At 38.5% G+C, this 20,384-nt stretch overlaps 1 protein-coding gene across 1 annotated transcript; it reads left to right on the top strand.

Moving 5' to 3' along the window:
• The first annotated feature begins 2,002 nt into the window (after positions 1–2,002).
• Positions 2,003–15,885, top strand: LOC122669289 (COP9 signalosome complex subunit 1-like). Its single transcript, XM_043866036.1, has 6 exons — positions 2,003–2,513; positions 12,379–12,699; positions 13,559–13,675; positions 13,785–13,870; positions 15,147–15,381; positions 15,611–15,885. Exons 1-6 carry the CDS (start codon positions 2,127–2,129, stop codon positions 15,788–15,790), a joined length of 1,326 nt encoding a protein of 441 aa, XP_043721971.1. The 5' UTR covers positions 2,003–2,126; the 3' UTR covers positions 15,791–15,885.
• The last annotated feature ends 4,499 nt before the right edge of the window (positions 15,886–20,384 follow it).

The raw sequence follows: 20,384 nt of genomic DNA, 5'->3' as shown, positions 1-20,384 counted from the left end.
GTGAATGATCCCAACATCGATACCATGCACTAAATCGAACTGTAGGTTCTTGTACACTTGCACCAATGTTTGTTGTGTGCTGGTTGAGTTCAACTTCAATCCAAACCAGGTAAGGGTGTTAATTGGTTTATAAATGATTATATCGTTTGGTTTGGTGCAAAGTAAAATAGACAGAACCCCATTACCAAACAACATTTTTTTAAACATTTTGAATTATTCATATCAGCATTCACTCTCGTGGTGAATTGCATTTGTGTATTATAAATTAGGGAATTTCAAACACCTTGAGGTGTTAAATAATCTATAACCTGACCTTTTAACCATTTTGAAAATTTTTGTCCAATGAAAGTAAAAGTGTCATTTTACACTTGTATTTGAAAAAAGGGAGAATGTTCTCTGTGCCGGGGGCGTAGGCTGCGCCCAGACACATGGGGGTGGGCACAATGACCATTATGCCTCTCTGAGTGGCAATGCCATGTGTTTAGACTCAGCTTGCGCTGCGGCACAGAGAACATTAGCCCTTGAAAAAATGTGCATAACAGTAACATCTCTTGATTTTTTTGTTTGGCAAAGCAATGACACCTCTCAATAATGACAAAATGATATGTCAATTTCAACTTCGTTTGAAAAGCCTTTTATAACTCTATCTTGAAGGACTTATGGGAATAAGACAATGGGCGATTAAAAGAAGGAGCAAGTTCTAAATACACATACAGAGGTGTCATTAATACACTCCCTATAGATAATGAAATTTATATTATGGGGTAGAGTTCTTTTTGTTTGTCTCTCTGTCCACCCCCCCTTTGAAATGACCCATGCCCATCCTATGTGATGATCTGTTCCATGACCCAATTGGTGCCGCCTGCAAGTTTTACCGCATACGGTTTGTGTGCCTGCCTTCCCCTTTATATAATTTACAATCTTTCTCATCAACAAATGTAATATATATATTATGGGAAAAAAATATATGTCATGCTGCGTAGTGCCTACACTCAACATTTAGATGGGGCGAAACAACGGCCCCACCCTCGTGAATTGCGGAAAATCCCACCCATGTTGATGCCCAAGTGTGTGCTTTGATGGGCCCCTTGCACTAGTGCAAGGGCCACGCAGCCTGGCAAGGAACCCTTACCTATATATTATATATTCTTCCTCACCTACATGTTTCTACATATTTTATAATTCATAGTATCATATAGTTTCTATTATATTATTATATACACACTTATATAATCAGTTTGCCGTTGATTTAAAGGTAGAAACCGTTATTGAACTGTTTATTAAACAGTTTGATTTGTAAACAAAAAAATGAACCATTTAGTAAGCGGTTTATCACTTTTGGTTTAAACGGTTTCGATTTGATTTTGACAAGTTTAAAGCCATGTAAGCTAAGCTTGGCTTAGAACAGCCTAGGGTATAAAAAAAACGAGTTGAATCAATTGAACAATCATAACTAATTGGATCAAACCATAATCGATGGACCAAACTCTTTATCAATTCAATATTGTTTTTCATTTTTTAATAAACCATAAAGACTGAAACCCATTGGTAACACCAAAAAATTCCAATATTTTTTTCATATTTTTTGTTTAGGGAAACAGTTTTCCCGGCATATGCAAGCACTCCCATGTGTCTATCTCTTTCTCCTTCTCAAAACAAGGGGGTAAAAATGTATTTTTATATGAGGAGGAGAGATAGACTCATGGGAATGCGAGCACTTTCTTTCCCCCTGCTCGTTTTTTGCACAAATTTTTTCCCGAAAATTACACAATATTTCCACTTCTATAGTAGGTTTATTACTTTTATACGGATTTTGAAATGATTTCAGTAAAATTTCCACTTTTATACGGATATTGAAATGATTTCAGGAAAATCATTTATCCTCACGTCTATCCTAATCCTGTGCACTTTCCTCTTTCCTCTTACCTGCGAGTTGCAATAGACTCCCGGTCGCGGACAATACACGAAAGGCCCACGTCCAGGGTATATGAAAAACTGAAGAGTGAGGTAGAGCCTCAGAGTCGAAGAGCGGAGTGGTGCGCGTGATTGTTGTTGCTATTCTCGAAATCGAATTCCGAATTCCCAAGTAGCTAGGAGTTCCCTTCTAGGGCTTATATTAGCCAGCCATGGAAGGCGAGGACGAAGGGCCAGAAACGATGATTGACAACATCTGCTCCAATGGTTTTGATGATAAGCGCAGTAAACCGATCATGAGCAGCGAACAGTTGGACGTTGAGGCTTACGCAAGTCTCTACAGCGGCAGAACAAAGATCACGAGGCTTCTATTCATTGCTGATCGATGCGGTCACCAGTCAATGCAGTTGGAGGCATTGCGAATGGCTTATGACGAGATTAAAAAGGGCGAGAACTCCCAGCTCTTTAGAGAGGTCGTTCAGAAGATAGATGGAAGGTTGGGATCTGCTTACGGGATGGACCTGACATGGGTTGATAACGTTGATCGTAGAGCTGAGCAGAGGAAGGAGAAGCTCGAGAATGAGCTCAATTCCTACCGGGTGTGTTTTATTTGTTTATAGTTGCAGTGTTGCTTTGGTGTTTTTATTGAGTTTGCATGTTTCATGGTTGGTTTGCACCTTTTTTATTAAAAATCCTCAGCATGTTCGTTTTCCCTTCTGTGATTTGAAGTCTAGTATAATGAAAATTTGATTCAAAATTCAAAACCCTAGTCAGAATAGAAGTATTTATTTTCTTTACTCATCGGAAAAGAGAGAAAGAGTACAAATTGTTAGGGTTTAGGGTTTAAGCACAAGGTTGCTCAAAGCATTACACCCTGAGTATCTAGTTTGGAATACCCAGACTGCTGCCTCCAGCTAGTATATATAGGGAAACTAGGGTTTAGGTCAGATGGGCTAATTACTAGATTGCCCCTCACAAACTGGGCATTAATACAAGTAGGATTATATTAGAACATATGAAGGGATATTACATAAATACCCTTACAATCTCCTCCTATGTTCTACATATATCCACCACACATGTATAGAAACCATTATTCAATCAGTAATTGAATCAATATAAATTGAATAAGTTGAATATCAATAATCCAATAAATCAAAAAAGTAAACTTCAAGAAATAAGCTAGGGTTTTAGATCAAAACTAAACCCAACAATAAATCTGAAGTTCCACATGCAAGTGGCTAAACCAAAAGAAAAGTCCTTGCAATCCATGTGACTTTACTCATCAAGTAAGTCATCCTCATCGAGATCCAGGTTCAACTGTTCTCCTCTATCTTTGCCATTCTCTGTAATTTGTCAAATATGAATTTCATAAGATAATATAAATTCAATCATTTGCACAATAGTATCTAGTTCAACAATAAGAACTTAGTACATTCCATATATGGCTGAAGGTAAATAAAAAACAATAAGCATCATCATCAAGTTTCTTTATAAGAACTCGATCCTATATAGTCTCTATCACAAGGACCATACCATGTTTCCATTTGGAATACTGTGTTCGTCATATCAGTCATAGATTTGTGTTGTATCATCAAATTTGGAATGGTACACCATACTATGAAAGACATGTCATCAAATTTGGAATGACATAAAGACTAGCACAATATCATTGAAACATATCAGACATTTTTCATATTCCTTTGTGGAATAACAAAGTAAGGAAACTTCACATGAAAATTTGCTACACCATCAAATTTTGAATGGTTTCACAAACCCCAATACTTAGTAACCTAACTAAGTTATCTGAAACATGTAAACTGTCCCGAATGCTTACCAAGGCTAGATGAGATTCGAATAATTCAAAATAATACTGGGTTAGGTTAAGACCTGACTAAATGGTCTTTAACCCCATCTCCCCCGTAGTTTTGAATGTTCGATCTTTGTTTAATCCCTTTGTAAGGGTATCTGCCGTATTATCCTTCGATCTCACATCAATCAAAGTGATAATCCCTTGTTCTGTTCTATAATTCAGCATGGTCTGTTTCAGCCTGATGTGTCTCCTCTTACCATTAAAGAGTGAGTTATTCACAATCGTCTTTGTTGCTTGATTATCACAGAATATAGATATAGAGTTTAACTTGAAACTCCTCAATGGAATATCCATGATCAGATCCTTTATCCACTCTGCTTCATTTCCCGCAGAAGCTAAAGCATAAAGTTTCGATTCCATAGATGACAGAGTAATACCAGTCTATCTCTTGGATTTTCATGCTATAGCTGTTCCTCCTAGTGTAAATACATAACCACTAGTGGATCTGCTGTCTTCCAAATCTGAGCACCAAGATGCATCAAAATATCCTTCAAAAGTTGGAGGATGTCCAGTATAATATAGAGCATAATCTAGAGTACCCTTAAGGTATCTCATCAGCCTCGTCAGGACATCCCAATGCTCTTTTCCAGGATTACTAGTGAAACGACTCAGCATGCCTACCGTAAAGGCTATGTCTGGCCTAGTGCAACTCATTGCATACATGAGATTACCAATCAGTTTAGAATATTCTAACTGATTCACGGTGTCGCCTGTATTAGGTTTCAACCGTTTGTTATAGTCATAGGGTATCGCAATCGGTTTACAGTCACTGTATCCCCAACTAGAAAGTAGCCTCTCAATGTAATGAGACTGACTAAGGGTGATCCCTTGCTCATCGAAGCTTACTCTCATTCTAAGAATGGTGTCTACCACACCAAGATCTTTCATGTCGAATTCTTTGGACAAGGTTTCTTTAATGTCTCTCACTACAGAGAGATCAGAACCTAAAATCAACATGTCGTCTACATATAAGCAAATAATCGCGACCTTGTTTAACTCAGACAAAAAATAAAGGCACTTATCCGAGTTGCTGGTTTGAAAACCAAGGCTCTTTACTGTCTTGTCAAACTTCTCATGCCACAATTTAGGTGCTTGTTTAAGACCATAGAGAGATTTGTTTAATTTACAAACTCTTTTTTTCAGAACCTTCCATGACAAACCCTTCAGGTTGGTTCATGTAGATTTCTTCTGTTAGGTCTCCATTAAGGAAAGCCGTTTTTACATCCATTTGATGCACAACATAGTGCTCAATAGATGCTATGGCAAGAAGAATCCTTATCGTGGCCAAATGGCAGACCGGGGAGTAGATGTCAAAATAATCCTCCTTCTCACCTGGGTATAGCCCTTAGCTACTAACCGTGCTTTATACCTGGTTATAGACCCATCCAGATTAAGTTTCTTCTTCAGTACCCACTTACACCCTATTGTCTTGGCCCCTTTAGGCAGATCAACAAGGTGCCAGGTCTCATTCTGCATTAAAGAGCTCATTTCCTCATCAATGGCTTCTTTCCATAGCAGTGAGTCCCTAAATCTCATCGCTTCCTTATAGGTGGATGGATCAGCCTCTAAATGGTAGGTCACAAAATCCTCACCAAAATTCTTGGGTACTTTATCTCTAGTAGATACTCTTCTAGATTCTGATTCAGTAACCATTGTGGGTTGAGTGTCAGCAGCAATTGGTTCAGTATCCATGGGTGATTCTGTAATCATTTCTGTCAGACCAGGCAAGGTCAGGCTTTTATCTCTGAGAAATTTATCTTCAAAGAATATAGCATCCCTAGATTCTATCACCACATTAGTGAATAGATCCAAAAATCGGTCTGCAGCACTGTCTTCTGCACAGCCTAGATACACACAAGTGTTTGTTCTAGCCCCCACCTTAGGTCTCCTAGGGTCTTGTATCCTAACATAAGCTATACAGCCTCAAACCTTAAGAGTGTCATATCTACATGGATGGTTATGCCATAGTTCATAAGGTGTAGAAGTCAGTTTTGAATGTGGTAGTCTATTTAAAATGTGATTTGCAGTCAACATTGCTTCTCCCCAATAGCAAGAGGGCATGTCAGCTGTCAATAACATGGAGTTTAACATCTCTGTTAACGCCCTGTTCTTTCTTTCAACTATGCCATTTGATTGAGGTGAGTAAGGAGCAGTAGTTTCAAGGATTATGCCTGCAGAGGCACAAGATTCCTTGAACTCTGACAGTTTGTATTCTCCTCCTCTATCACTTCTAAATCTTTTAATTTTCAAGTTCAATTGATTTTCTACCCTCCATCTTTAGATTTTAACAGGTATAAATGACAATATCTAGAAAAATCGTCTATAAATGTTATCAAATACTTCCGACCTCCTCTAGTTGTGTAGCTTTTAAAGTCATAAATGTCATAATGTATAAGTTCAAGAAGTTGAGTGCTCCTAGAAACCGGTCTGAAAGGTTTTCTAGTTATTTTGGTTTGAGCACATACTTCACATCTGTTAAATCTAATTGAAGTGTCTAATGGTAAATTATGAGTTTTAACTAGTTTTAGCATTTTCCTATAGTTCACATGTCCTAACCTACAATGTAGTATTTTGGGATAAAGTGAAATATGGTTAACCTGGTTTATTATCTCATTAACTAAACTCAACCTGAACATACCATTCAAATTATAAGCACATCCACAATAAAAAGAGTCAACAGACAGTGTTACTCTACCATTACTAAAACTAATAGACATGCCAACATCAAGCAAAATTCCAATTGAAATTAAATTCTGTTCAAAACCAGGAAAGATTTTAACATTTTTCAAAGTAAGTATTTTACCTGATGAAAGAACCAGGTTCACTGTCCCTTATTGAATCACCTCCACAACGTCTCCATTTGCAACAGTGACAGTCTCTGCTACTTGAACAATATCAGTGAGCAGGTTCTTGCTATTGCAAACATGACAAGTCGCTCCAGAGTCTAACCACCAATCTGAAGATGTACTGGCCAACCCTTTACCCTTGCCAACCATGGCAACAAAGTTAGTAGGCTCAGTCTTGTCCACCAACATGTGAACTGCCTTCTTTGGTGTGTCAGTGTTCCCTTTCTTAGGACCCCTACACTCAGATACATAGTGACCCCACTTCCCACAGTTGCGGCACTTGCCTTTCTTTTTAAAGTTAGTCTTTTTAGCCTCCAACTGTTGGGGTTCTTTCTTAGGTGGCTTAGACTGCGTAGGATTTTTCTTGGATTGTGAAACTAAATTGGCAGATGCCTGTTGTTGTTTCACCATCTCCAAGTTATTCCTGGCTCTGTTCTCATCTTCGATTCTAATGAACCGTTTGAGATCATCTAGCCCTACTTGTGTTTTCTTCCTATGCATTTCAGTTTTAAAGGAATGCCAGTTAGAGGGTAACTTAAAAATAATTGCACCCACTAAGAATGCATCAACAAGAGGGATATTTTCTTGGTTCAGTTTTGTTCTCAAGTTCTCAAAGTTTGTTACTTGAGGAAGTATTTCATTGTCTTCTTGAAACTTGAAATCCATAAACTTATCAACCAAGTGAGTTTTTAGAGGTCCTCCTCCTTTTTGAATTGGGCTTCTAAGTTTTCCCAAATCTCTTTTGTAGTCTCATATTTACTATAGGTCTCTGCCAGCCTATTTGACAGGCAGTTCAATAAACAGTCTTTGCAAAAGTCCTCATCACTTATCCATTGGGCTTCAGTTAGGTCCGTACAATCAGAAAAAGTATTTACCACAGTGTAGATAGGTACTTCAATCCAAACTGAGTCCTCCTTTTCCAAGAACTGAACTCAGAGCCACTAAAACTTTCCAATTTGATCATCTCAATTGGAATAACATGTTTTTCCATTGTTAAGTGATTTGTTTATATGCCCAAATAAAAATTCAAATAAAAATAAATACTTCAAGGAACAATCACACCTGAGATGGAGAACCCTGGATTTAGACGGCGGAGGAAAGGATCACGGCGGTGCAGTGGCGTCGACACTCGTGACGTATACGGTAGTACTAGTTGCTGGTGCAGGTGTTGGCTGCTTGCGGGTATTGGCAGCTCACAAGTACTGGACGAACCCAAAAGCAAATAAAAAACTAAAGCCTCTTTTTTTTAAGCTTTCTGTCAAATCAAATAAAGCACCAAAGAACGCTTTAGCTTTTTCGTAGCTTTCACAGATTTTTTTTTAAAATTTTTTTCAAACAACCATTCAAATCATAAGCTAAAGCTTTATGATTACAAAAAGACAAAAATCTGCAATTGCTTTGACCGTGTGGAATTAGAAGCTAAAGCTTTTGAATGTGGAATCAATCTAAACGAAAAGAGAAATCTGATTTAACTCTTTTGTCCTTTGTGAATCAAACAACAAAAGAGAAACCGATCGAGTACACCTCTTTGAGATGAAATCTGCTCACAGATGAGTTTTCCCAAATCGTTCGCACGTTCGAGACAGATCGAAGAAGATGTAGGCACTGTTGGACAAAAGCCGTGAACGTGAATGTTTTGTGCCACGCCAAACCGATCTCTCAAAAACAAATTGTGAATCTGAAAATCCAAAGCCGATCTTGATTGCAGAGAAACGAAAATAATAATGCTTTAAGATTGTTAGGGTTTAGGGTTTAAGCATAAGGTTGCTTAAAGCATTACACCCTGAGTATCTAGTTTGAAATACTCAGACTGCTGCCTCCAGCTAGTATATATAGGGAAACTAGGGTTTAGGTCAGATAGGCTAATTACTAGATTGCCTCTCACAGCCTGGGCATTAATACAAGTAGGATTATATTAGAACATATGAAGGGATATTACATAAATACCCTTACAATCTCCTCCTATGTTCAAATTACAATGACAATGGTCTTAAGTTTCTATTTCTTGAGATGAGGAAATATTCTATATCTAAATTGAGGAAAATTTTCCAATTGGAGTTCCCTAAAAGTGAGAATATGAAGTTTTGTGGGATCAGCTTCAGAGCACAACTTGTTAAATGCAATTGTTGAGGTGAGGGGGCATGATGTGAGCCTGATACTGTTAAGTTTTTTACATTTAATTTCAATTGTACTCTGGGTCAATAGCAGGCGATATTGCTGGAAATAACCATATTAGCAGGGACTTTTAGAATGTTGGTGGATAATATGTGGTGACTAGGGAAGGATAGGAGACCCATATTCTTCGGCAAGGTACTAAAACTCGGGTCTCGGTACCAACTCGGTTCTTGGAAAAACCGAGACGAGTCGAGATCTCGCCGAGTTGGTGCATTTTTTTTTCCCAACTCAAAGCCTCAACTTTGGGTCAACCCGAGATCTGGACCCGAGATCCGAGATCTCGCCGAGATATGTCGAGTTTTGTCCAGTTAGGTATAAGGTATTTAAGTGGTAGGTGGGTTAAAATAATGGGTCGAAACCGAGATCCAAACCGAGATCCGAGATCTCACCGAGATATTGCACTTTTGAGACTCGCAGGCAGTCTCGTCTCAGCTTTTCAAAAAACCGAGAAACTGGGCGAGATCTTGCGAGTTCTCAAACTATGTTCTTCGGTTAGATGTTAAGATATCAAAGTTTAGTTGAAAACACTGTTTTTGATTATGGTGCCTCCCTGGCTCCCCTTTTCCCACAGTGGGGGAAAGAGTTATTTCTAGGAAATTTGTTCACCAGATCAACATTATCGAGTTTTTATTGCATCTTAATTTTAAAGTATGGATCAATTTCATCAGTGTTAACAAAACCTATTGCAAACATCGTGATTGGCTCCGAACTTAGTTTTAAACTGATTAGGAAATGCCAGTTTTGCTCTGAATTGGTTTAACAAAGTTTAGAGCACTGAAAAAGGAATAATCACCCTTAAAATAGACTCATAATGGCTCCATACATTATAACGCTCCATAGACCCCGCAGTGGCGGGAGCCTTGTGCACTGGGAATGCCTTTTTTTTAACATAGACTCATAAGGATTACTTAAAATGGGTGAACTACCATGTTGCATATGGATAATGGGTAACTACCTGGCTTAGTGTACTAAAAGGGGTAAGTTAAAAAAAGAAAAGAATAATTGGGTTATGCTTATGACTCCCTTTTCCCACTATTAAGTATTAACCTTGGTAGGGAAAACAAAATAAGGATTGAAGGGACTTGGGGGTTAAAGAAGAGGGCAATGGCAAAGGGAATTATAAGGGGTTTAATAATAAAGCAGGGTTTTAAGAATCGGAATCAAATCGGTGAATAAGTTGATTCGGATATGAATTGGCTGTGAAAGGTTTCGATTCTGACCAATTCAATATGACTGATTCACACCTCAAAACCCTAGAAATTCCCTATTTTTGGATCTGAGGACCGATTTTAGGTTCTCGAGGACAGATTCGAATCAGAATTGGCACTGACAGATCCCGCGTTTTAAAATCCTGGAATCAAGGAAAGAAAGGAATTGGGGAAGGAAGGATGGGTCGTCTTCTTCCTTGCGCACGTGGAAAACTGGCATTCGACGGGGTGTTCAATCTCTACCAAATAGGCTTGTATTGACTCGAAATTCCAGGGATGGATCAATACCTCAATGCTCTATCAATTTCAACCCACAAAACCTTGAACCAGAAGTTGGATATTGTTTAGAGAATTCTGAAACAGATTTTGGTTGAGTAATGGGTGGTAGATCTGATAGTTGATGTAGTTCTCACACTCCATGTGCTTCTTCTCAGTCCTGGGTACAAGTCTTCCTTTCCCACGACATTCCACAGGAGGGGTCGCCCTTAGGTTAAGTGGCAGCATACTAAATCTGAAATAAAGGGATTGGGGACAAGGGAGAACACTTCGGTTCTCTTGGGCTGCTACTGTGTCCAGAACAGAGCCCAATGAAATACAGTATAAAGAGGAAGGAAGAAGAAAGAGGTAGAGAGAGATCACATAGAAGAAGAGGGGGGGGGGGGGGGGAGCTTGTACAACACTGATCATGCAGGCATCAAACCACTCACGATTTCAATTCATTATCAAATCTTCCTATCTATGATGGTTACATGGTATAAATAAATAAAAATCAAAGACTCCTATTCAAACTCTAAAACTGAAAACTAAGTCTACTCAAAGTAAAATAAAAGACTAAGATAAATCTAAATAAATAAATAGATTATTAATATCCTACTAGACTCCAAAAACCAATTTGACCCGGTTCATCTCCATCCAGATTCCCAAACGGGTTTGAGCAAACCCATGGAAGCACTCCTGCATCAACAAGTTTTCATCTTAGCAAGCTTGTCTTAAAAATGTTCCATCAACTGTGATTAAGAAAAGTGGTGCAGCTAACTCACTGGGAAAGGATGTCAGTCACATAGAACTAAACATTTTGCAATTGAGAAACAACTAGAAACTAAACAGATTACACGCTACTACTATTCATTAAAACCAAAAGGTGCACCATTGTCGTAGGATGTTCTTACATTCCTTTGGTTTAGAAAGAACAGAACAACTAGTACTAACACACACTACAGACAATTGGCAAGTGTAGGCAATGCTTCCAGGTCAACTACTGTTAAGTCTCAATTCACAACGTACAATCTCCATAATTCATTGTGCTAATCAAAAAATGATTCCGGTCCATAATAAAAGAGAGGACTTAAATTGCTGGTGAGTTCTGCATTCAAATTTTCAGGAAATTTGGGCAGTTTTATTGTTTGGGTCTGTCTACCTTGTTACTTTTTATCCTGCATCACTTCACTTCTTTTTTCATGCATTGTATCAAAGAAAACAAAGGTTTTAAATCACATTACTTATGTGCAGATATATTAACATGTTTTTTCTTTCTGTTTTCCCACTTTACTTTTTTTAGATATTGCCGAAGCTCTTCTAAATTGGAACTCAAAATCCAAAACCTTTTGTTTTTCAATTGTTTGAACACACTTCAATATTTTTCTGATTCTTGTTAATTTCTCTTAGAGCTTCTGTTGGAAATTTTGTTGTCCGTCTTTAAGTGTCTTTCTAGAGAATTTTGTCCTTTCATCTTTTCCAATACTAGATTCATCTCATTTTACTACATATTTCTCCTACTAAGTTGATACAGTTCTTGGTGGCTCTTTCTATGGCCAAACTTTGGAACATCTTTTTATTGTTGTTACTGTTGTTTTACTATTTACTGTCATTGGGAAATGTATTCTTCATGGTTGCCAAGTCAAGTTTTCCTTCACGGCCCTATATACCTATTGCCAGGCAAGTTAGTTCTTTCTCAAAATTTTGTGGGCATGTTCACAGTACCATCTATTCATGTTAAGTATCAGCCTGTACATACTTTACTATGTGGTTGCAAAACTTTGTGAAAGGCTGAAATGTCAACTTGGTTTACTGCTGAACATACACTTTGAAACATACGCATAGTGGGCCATATAATTGAGAGGGTGCCACAGACTTGTCATGTGGACAATCGAGAGGATAATCCATTCAATTGTTGGATTGGGCAGAGCAGTCATGGTTTGCCCTTTCTGGGCCCTGAAGAAGCTATTATTTATACTGCTGCATTTGCATTTGTTATATTTATTGAAGTTCATGATTGAGATTGACTTATATGACTAAAGTACTTTTTCCTCTCCAATTCATTTTCCTTCATCTCCACGTCTGATCCTGAAATCTTTATATGCAGACAAATTTGATAAAAGAAAGCATTAGAATGGGATACAATGACTTTGGAGATTTTTACTATGCGCATGGTGCCCTCGGCGATGCTTTTAAGAACTATAGCCGTACTCGTGATTATTGCACTACATCAAAGCACATAACTCAGATGTGTCTGAATGCAATTCTGGTTAGCATTGAGATGGGCCAGTTTACACATGTCACAAGCTATGTTAGTAAGGCAGAGCAATCACCCGAGGTGGTGGACCCTATTACAGTTGCAAAATTGCGTTGTGCTGCTGGATTGGCTCACTTGAAGGGTAAAATGTACAAACATGCTGCTCGCAAGGTTTGTGTAGCATATTTAGTCTTTGTTCATTCGTTTTAAAAAAAAAGTTATATTTCATAAATCTTGCATGCTGCATTAGTTGATATTGCGATGTTGTTAGCTTCTTTTGGAGCAGCAGTGTAATACTTATATTTGTCAATCGTCTTAGCCTGTGGTTAATCCCCTCCCATTTTCTGGTGATGCTTGTCTCTGTTCAGCATTTCAAATATTTGACAATGATATTTAGGCAAATCTTTGAAGAATGCTTGAAATTTTGGGATTTAATCTTCGTCAGAGACTAGAACCAAAATTAATGACCGATTTCAAATTTAAAATCTTGAGAATGGTAGAAGCCTGGAAGGTGAATTTCTTACTGGTTTACCTGGAGACTGGAGTTGGATGAACCATGAAAATGGAGTTTGTCAGATCAATGACATTTTAGTTTTCTTGTCTGGCTATTACTTTTCCCCCATTTTTTTCGTTAGTATGGCATAGTTAACTTGCCGGGGAGAAAGCTCTTCCTGTTTTGGGAGCTTGAATTCATATGTTTTTTTCTTTGCCCTTGAATATATTTTGATCTCTCATGCATAAATAGCCAAAAACTCAGGATTATGAGGACTACATGCATGATTTAATCGACTTCTGTGCATGTGCATGTCCTATGAGTCTATGACCATGCGCCCATGTGTGCATTTGTGTGGGTGCATGTGCATGTATGTGTGTCTGTGTGGGGGTGTGTGCATGCACGTACGTGTGTGGTGGTGATGTTGTTGGCTGTGTACCAGGTTTCTAGTCTTCGTCTTGTGCTGAACAGGTTGACTTTTGCTGATTATGAACTTCAACTTCTAAAATATTAACTTCTGTTTCGGTGTGTTAACAGTTCTTGGAGACAGGGCCTGAATTGGGAAATAACTACTCGGAAGTGATTGCACCCCAAGATGTTGCGACATATGGTGGACTTTGTGCCCTTGCTAGTTTTGACAGGACAGAGTTGAAGGCATTTATCTAATATTTCTCATCTCTAAATACTCTTCAATTTTCATGCTTACAGTTGAGAAATCAACCTCTAATTGCTTCCACCCCCCCCCCCCCCCCGGCGGTTACAGAACAAAGTTATAGACAATATCAATTTCCGGAATTTCTTAGAGCTGGTGCCTGAAGTAAGGGAGCTTATTAATGATTTTTATTCCAGGTAAAGAATTACAAAGTCCAATCCTGATTTCTGGTCCTTAATCTGCAATTTCTTTATTGTGTTTTTTTTTTAAAACTAAAAAAGGTAATTTTCTTTTGGGCTATGAGGCAAAAGCTTGAATAGAATAGAAACAATTCGGGCTGAAAGTGTAGTGGGCCTAGTGGATGGCTTAGAAGTTGCTATTCAATATAAGATCACAACATACCTTGACTTGTAAGTATCATTATTATCCCAAAATGACACATAAAGTCAGTCTGTGAAGTTCTTTAGCTGATATAGCCCAACCAGAAAGGAGCATGGTAAGTTAAAGAAAGAGTAAAAAATGAGTGCAATGTTCTCCTATTGTTAACTTGAGCAGATATATTCTAATTCAAGATGAGGTTGGGGGGGGGGGGGGGGGTTGTTTCTCTGTGTGTGTGTGTGTGTGTAGTCATGCTGGTTCATTTGACGGGTAGTGTGAGTTGCCTGCCTCATTTGATCCCGTTAATCGATTTACAAGGAGTTTGAGTTTCTGATGCTTATTCATTGAAACCAGCCTCATGGATGAGGCTCAAGAAGGGCCCTTAGGCACAGACTTAGTGGCTGAAAACCACTGAGGTTCTTCTTAATCATTATTTAATGAAAAATAAAAATCTTGTCATACGGTAGAGCTATATGTGTGCTTGTACTTGCATGTGTTTCACTTTGTAAGGTTTAAAAAGGGCCCTAAGGCTCTAATTTCTGAGGGTTTCCTTCTCCTGTGATGCTCTCTTTAGAGTCCCATTGAAGTGTTAAAGAGTCTTGTCATAACAGCATTTTTTGGAAGATACTGGGGGGTGGGGTTGGAGTACAAGCTTGTCCTCATTTTTTATTCATTTTTCATTTAAAAAAGTTAGGGACTCTGGAGGTCCAGAGGGCGGGCCGTGGTGCAACGGTAAGGTTGCTCCATTGTGACCAAGTGGTCCCGGGTTTGAGTCTGGAAACAGACTCTATGTGAAAGTAGGGGTAAGGCTGTGTACATTAGACCCTCCCCAGACCCCGCAGTGGCATGAGCCTCGTGCACTGGGTACACCTTTTTTTTAGGGATTATGGAGGTCCTAATTCTTTGCCTTCATTAATTCTAGTCTGGACTTATATCATTGATTCGTGAAAGATTATTCTGTGATATAATTGTTGCAAAATACCATGGATGCTGTGAGAGCAAACTCAACTGAATATACCCAATGCCCTATCTTTCACTTTTCATGATTGAAGGGAGTAGATCACTATTTGATATTTTGAAAATTCTCTGATGCAGCCATTATGCTTCATGTCTTGAGTACCTTGAAAATCTCAAAGCCAATCTGTTGCTTGATATCCATTTGTATGACCATGTTGAGACTCTATATAATCAAATCCGTCACAAAGCCCTAATCCAATACACACACCCCTTTGTATCTGTTGATCTGCACATGATGGCTAGTGCCTTCAAAACAAATGTTGTTGGGTTGGAGAAGGAACTTGAAGCTTTGATTACTGACAATCAGATTCAGGTATGCTACTCTGGCTACAATATTCTCCATTTATGTTGATTCATGAAGCTTCAATTTGTCTTTGCAGTAAAAAAATTTTTTTTTTTTTGGGGGGGGGCGGGGTGGTGTGGTTCGGGTTTGGAGGAGGGATGGGTCAACCTCTTAATTCAGCATTTTACATTTCTTTCAGCTTGTTATTCCATTCGTCGTGTCTTTCATGCTTTAATTTATCAGACTTGTCCAACTACAGGCTCGTATAGACTCGCACAACAAGATTCTATACGCACGACATGCTGATCAAAGAAATGCAACATTCCAACGGGCCCTACAGACGGGCAGCGAGTTTGGCCATGATGTCAGGGCAATGTTGCTGAGGGCTAATCTACTCAAGCACGAATACAATACCAGAGCTGTGAGGAAGTATGCGTAGGATGGCCAGCTCTGACAAGCATGTTCTCATGCCTCACATACATCATAGTGGACTATTATTCTGGGTAATGGAAGCAAGTTTTTTTAGGACAAGTGAAAATGGTTTTTTATTTTTTATTTTTAAGGTAGGCCCTTAAGGAGGGTTGAACTCGTGCGTTGGTCCTTGCCAACTGAGCTACCCCTTGGGGTGACAAGTAAAAATGTTAATGTGGCAATGGGGCCTCATGCACTTCTGAGTATCCCAGTTTCCATGTTTATATGACTCAGTATTGAGTGCCATGTATATATTATATCGCATTTCATTGCTTTTGTGGTTTGTTAGCTTTGCACTTAGTAAAGTATGAAGGCCTGCATTGCCATTAAACACTAGGAAGTCTTTCTTTTCCAGGTATAAAAATTTGACTTTGAGTCTCTGGGAAAGACTAATGGTGAAAAGCCGGGGTTACCAAATTTGTTTTAAATTTCAAAAATAAAAGTGAGTAGGAGAAACACACCTCAAAAAATTATGGAAAAACAATAATTTACTTATGCTGAAAGGTTTGTGCACGACCATGTTGAACATGACCCAAGGAGGAGAGAGAGAGAAAGAGAGGGAATGATTGAAATTCTACTTATTTTTTGTCGAAGTTTCAGAATGATCAAGTCTAATAAGATAGAAGTATATTAAACTTCAGTTCACATGCTGGGTATTAAACGGTGAGACGGGGTTTGAAGCTTGGAAAATTATCCTCTCCAATTCCTTAAAACAGAAGTCAATGAGCTTGGATTGTTGGATGTCTGAGCTGTCACGTGTCGATAACTCCATACCAAAGTGTCACACTGCACATGTTAGAGAATTAGAGAATATTAAAATCCAACTCTGGTCTGTACTGAACTAATGATCTACCGATATGGGATAGGCAAGGAATCGATATTGGCCCCCTCTCGATACCAATACAAATAGACTGATCCAATCGATCCAATACTGATTGCTAAAACCATGCATTAGAGTAGATGTGGATGACAAATCTAGTGACTATTTTGATTGTCCAAGAGAAATGGTTGTTCAATCTTTTCTCTTAGGTCAGAGGCTTAGTAGGCCATGGACCCTAGAATTGAGTTCCTTTGCATATATACCTACACGTATGGGTTAGGTGCCAACATCTGTCCCACCTTATGCCATTTAAAAGGTGAAAATAGACATTTATGAGGGCAAATCCATCTTTTACCTTTTAAATGAAGAGGGATATTTATGAAAGCCAAAAGAACTGGTTAGCATCGGACACATACGCGCAGGTGAACGTGACAACAATGAAGCTCTTAGAGCCTCGAGGTTGTGGCAGTTGTACTGACCGTTGAATCACTCTTAGTCTTAGGGTTATGGAAAACGGAATCGGAGATCAAATCTGACAATGCTGATTTCAATCCAAATAAGCTAGAAATTGGTCATGGTTGATTTCGACCCGAATTGGCCAATACGATTCATCCAATTCCCAATTTTGAAACAATGTTTCTTACTTTCTATTGCTTCTAAGGGCCCATGCTAATGAAAACCACCTTCTCATAAGAAAAAAAATTACTTATTATCTTTCTTCTTTATTGGGTCTATTTAGAACAGATTTTGACTGAAATTAAGATTACCTGCTCAACTAATTGGTGACCTTGAAGAGAATATTCAACGATGGACTTAGTTCTCCTTTAGCCATGCTGAAGGAGGAATTCCCTCATCAATGGCATCGTTGCCTTTGGATTGGTGCTACGTAACTGTGAAGGGTATTTCGGACCTCCAACAAATAGGGAGAGTTGATGGAGTCGGTTCAAGAATGAAGAGTGTGATTAATCTCTTAGCATTGAGTACCATATAGGAACCTTAACTCTCCACTATATATCAAGGAATATAGGGATGACTCTGCAACAAAAACCTTCGTAACGATTGCCTTACGAACGCATGAGGGTGATATTCTCTCACAATCAACATTAGGGTTCTCAACCCTAATTCTCAGAACCCACAAAAATACAAAGCACTGATCAGTGGGGCACACAACCCTATTGAGTGTAAGAGAGAGAGAGAGAGAGAGAGAGAGAGAGAGATCACGTTTTCTTCTCCCCACTAATTTATGGGAAAAAGAACTCTGTTCGTGAGCGTGTGCACTATGCCAAGACACAGAGCGGGTCAAAATGATCGCTCCGTCCCCATGCGAATGCCACCTCTGTTGATGATTCTGTGTGTACCCCCATTGGTCCTCGAAAGCGTGTGCACTACGCCTAGACAACGAGAGGGTCCAAATGATCGCTTCACCCCCATGCGAATATGCCACCTCTGTTGATGATTTTATGTGTATTCTCATTGACCCTCGTGCTAGCATAGAGGCCATTCTCCCGGATAGAGAACACTTTCCCTTTTCCCTTTTATACATAGAACCAATAGTGTGGTTTCTTTAATGGAAACCAAAACTTCTCTCTTGTGGTTTAAATATCTTATGGTCTAACTATTTAAGAGTCCCAACTCCCAACCCTTTTTTTTTTTATGAGACCCAACTCCCAACCTTACTAAAGTAGAGAAGAGGTACCTGGTTATAATATTCTATAATATCTTTTAGTTTTTAATTAAATATATTTACTATTATGTACATCAAAGTAAAATAACTCTTCTTTCTCCCAATATAAAAATTAATTACGCTCAGATCCCTCCCTCCACTTAAACAGATATCACATAACAATTCTCAAGGCATGATACAAATTACTCTCGCCACCCTCGACCTTTGTAATAACAGGCACAAAAAAATTGTACCATTTATTGGATGAATAAAATATTTCAAAAATAATAATTAATACTAATTAATAAGTTCAAAACTTTTTTAATTATTTACAAAACTTGCCACTGGTCCAGGTTTCATCCAATCCTACAAACAAATTTTGATATTCTACATTACAAGAAGTGGACTCCATGTTGAGTATCTCTTTCGTACACAGATCGACACTATGAATCCAACACATTGATATATAGTTTGAGAGACATCAACTGTTGGAACACCAAATCCCTTAATGTTTAGCTATTTCAATAAGGACCTCTCAGGTCAGGGGGACCAATTGTAAGCTATCTATGAGAATATTATTGCTAAACATCCGATAATACACCACTTAAGATCCTCATGTGATCTAATCCAATGTACATACTTATGTACACTCACCCCTATGTCTTGGAATCATCAATCCACAAGACACAAAGTATAATGACCATGTGGATAGAATGTTCAATTATGTCCCTAGTTGTAAAAACTTTTACATAAAAGTCTAAGGATAACCATGGCCAGTTAACATCATACCTAATAAAATGAAATAAATAATTTAATTATTGGATTTGATGGACACACTTCCAACAAGAGTAATAAATACCTAGATTTGTGGGTGAAAGAAGATTTTCTCCTATAATGATTAACCTACTTAGTATCATTTCAAGTCTAGATTAATAATGTGACCATGTTTACCCTCCAACATGGTAAACATGAAGAAGGGAAAAACAAAATACCAAAAAAAAAAAAATAATAATATAAATGTGTTGTGCGCTGCCGTTGTGCCCAGACACAGGGGCGGGCGAAATGATAGCCGCACCCGCATGGAAGGCATAATTTCCCGTGGGTGTGGTGGTCATTTTGCCCGCTCCTGTGTCTGGGCACAGGGGCAGTGTATCGCACACGTCCCAAGTAGTGTTCTCTTGTCGTTCTTAACTTAGTTTATTGGGGCGCTGTTCTCTGTGCCGCAGCGCAGGCTACACCCAGGCACATGGGGGTGGGCGCAATGACCACCCTGTCCCCTGAATGGTAGGCTCATGTGCCTGGGTGCAACCTGTGCTGCAGCACAGAGAACATTCTCTCTAATTTATTTTCATTTTTAATATAAGACATTTTTTTATTCAACGAAGGTAAATCTTATCGTTTCACATACTTATTCAAATAATGTGTAGTTTTCAATAATAATATATTGACAAGTCATTGTTAAATTATTTTAAAAATCATTTTTTACTCTTATATTAAATAACTCTTAAGAACAAGACAAGGAGCAATCACACTAAATTTACAACTTCTTAGCTCATCATTTTTGTCACAACAAGATAACCCTATTAAGAAATTATAAATATGGTCATTATAAAAATATTGCATACAAATTAAATAATTAAGTACATTTGGCAATTGAATATTCCATTCTTTATAGATTTTTTTTTGTTGTTTTATGGCACAGGATGGGTTGATCGTTACACAAAACTACTAAATTATTACAAGACCCTCGTGTAGTTGGAGAGTCAGCAACCTAACTCTTCCCAAGTCCCAACTCCCACGCATGACTTCTACATGACATGATACTTATGTAAGGAAGGGTACTCCCGTAAATACAACACAAAACATGGGCATATTTTGTGACAAACTTGACCAATCACGACAGTTCTAAACTTGTTTGAGATCGACCAACCCACGTGTCCCCCCGCGATCTCATGGAACTTAGATCCTATTAGCCCAACTGTTAAACTCCTGGCAGTCCACCATTGCCTCCTCAGGCCGGTTCAATGGACACGCGTCAGGTTCTCTTGGTTCTAATGGTTTGGTTCTAACTTCTAAACC

This window comes from Telopea speciosissima, chromosome 1 (genome assembly GCF_018873765.1).
Source record: "Telopea speciosissima isolate NSW1024214 ecotype Mountain lineage chromosome 1, Tspe_v1, whole genome shotgun sequence".
Taxonomy (NCBI): domain Eukaryota; kingdom Viridiplantae; phylum Streptophyta; class Magnoliopsida; order Proteales; family Proteaceae; genus Telopea; species Telopea speciosissima.
Note: the sequence above shows the minus strand (reverse complement) of the source record. Positions and strands in the feature narration are given on the sequence as shown.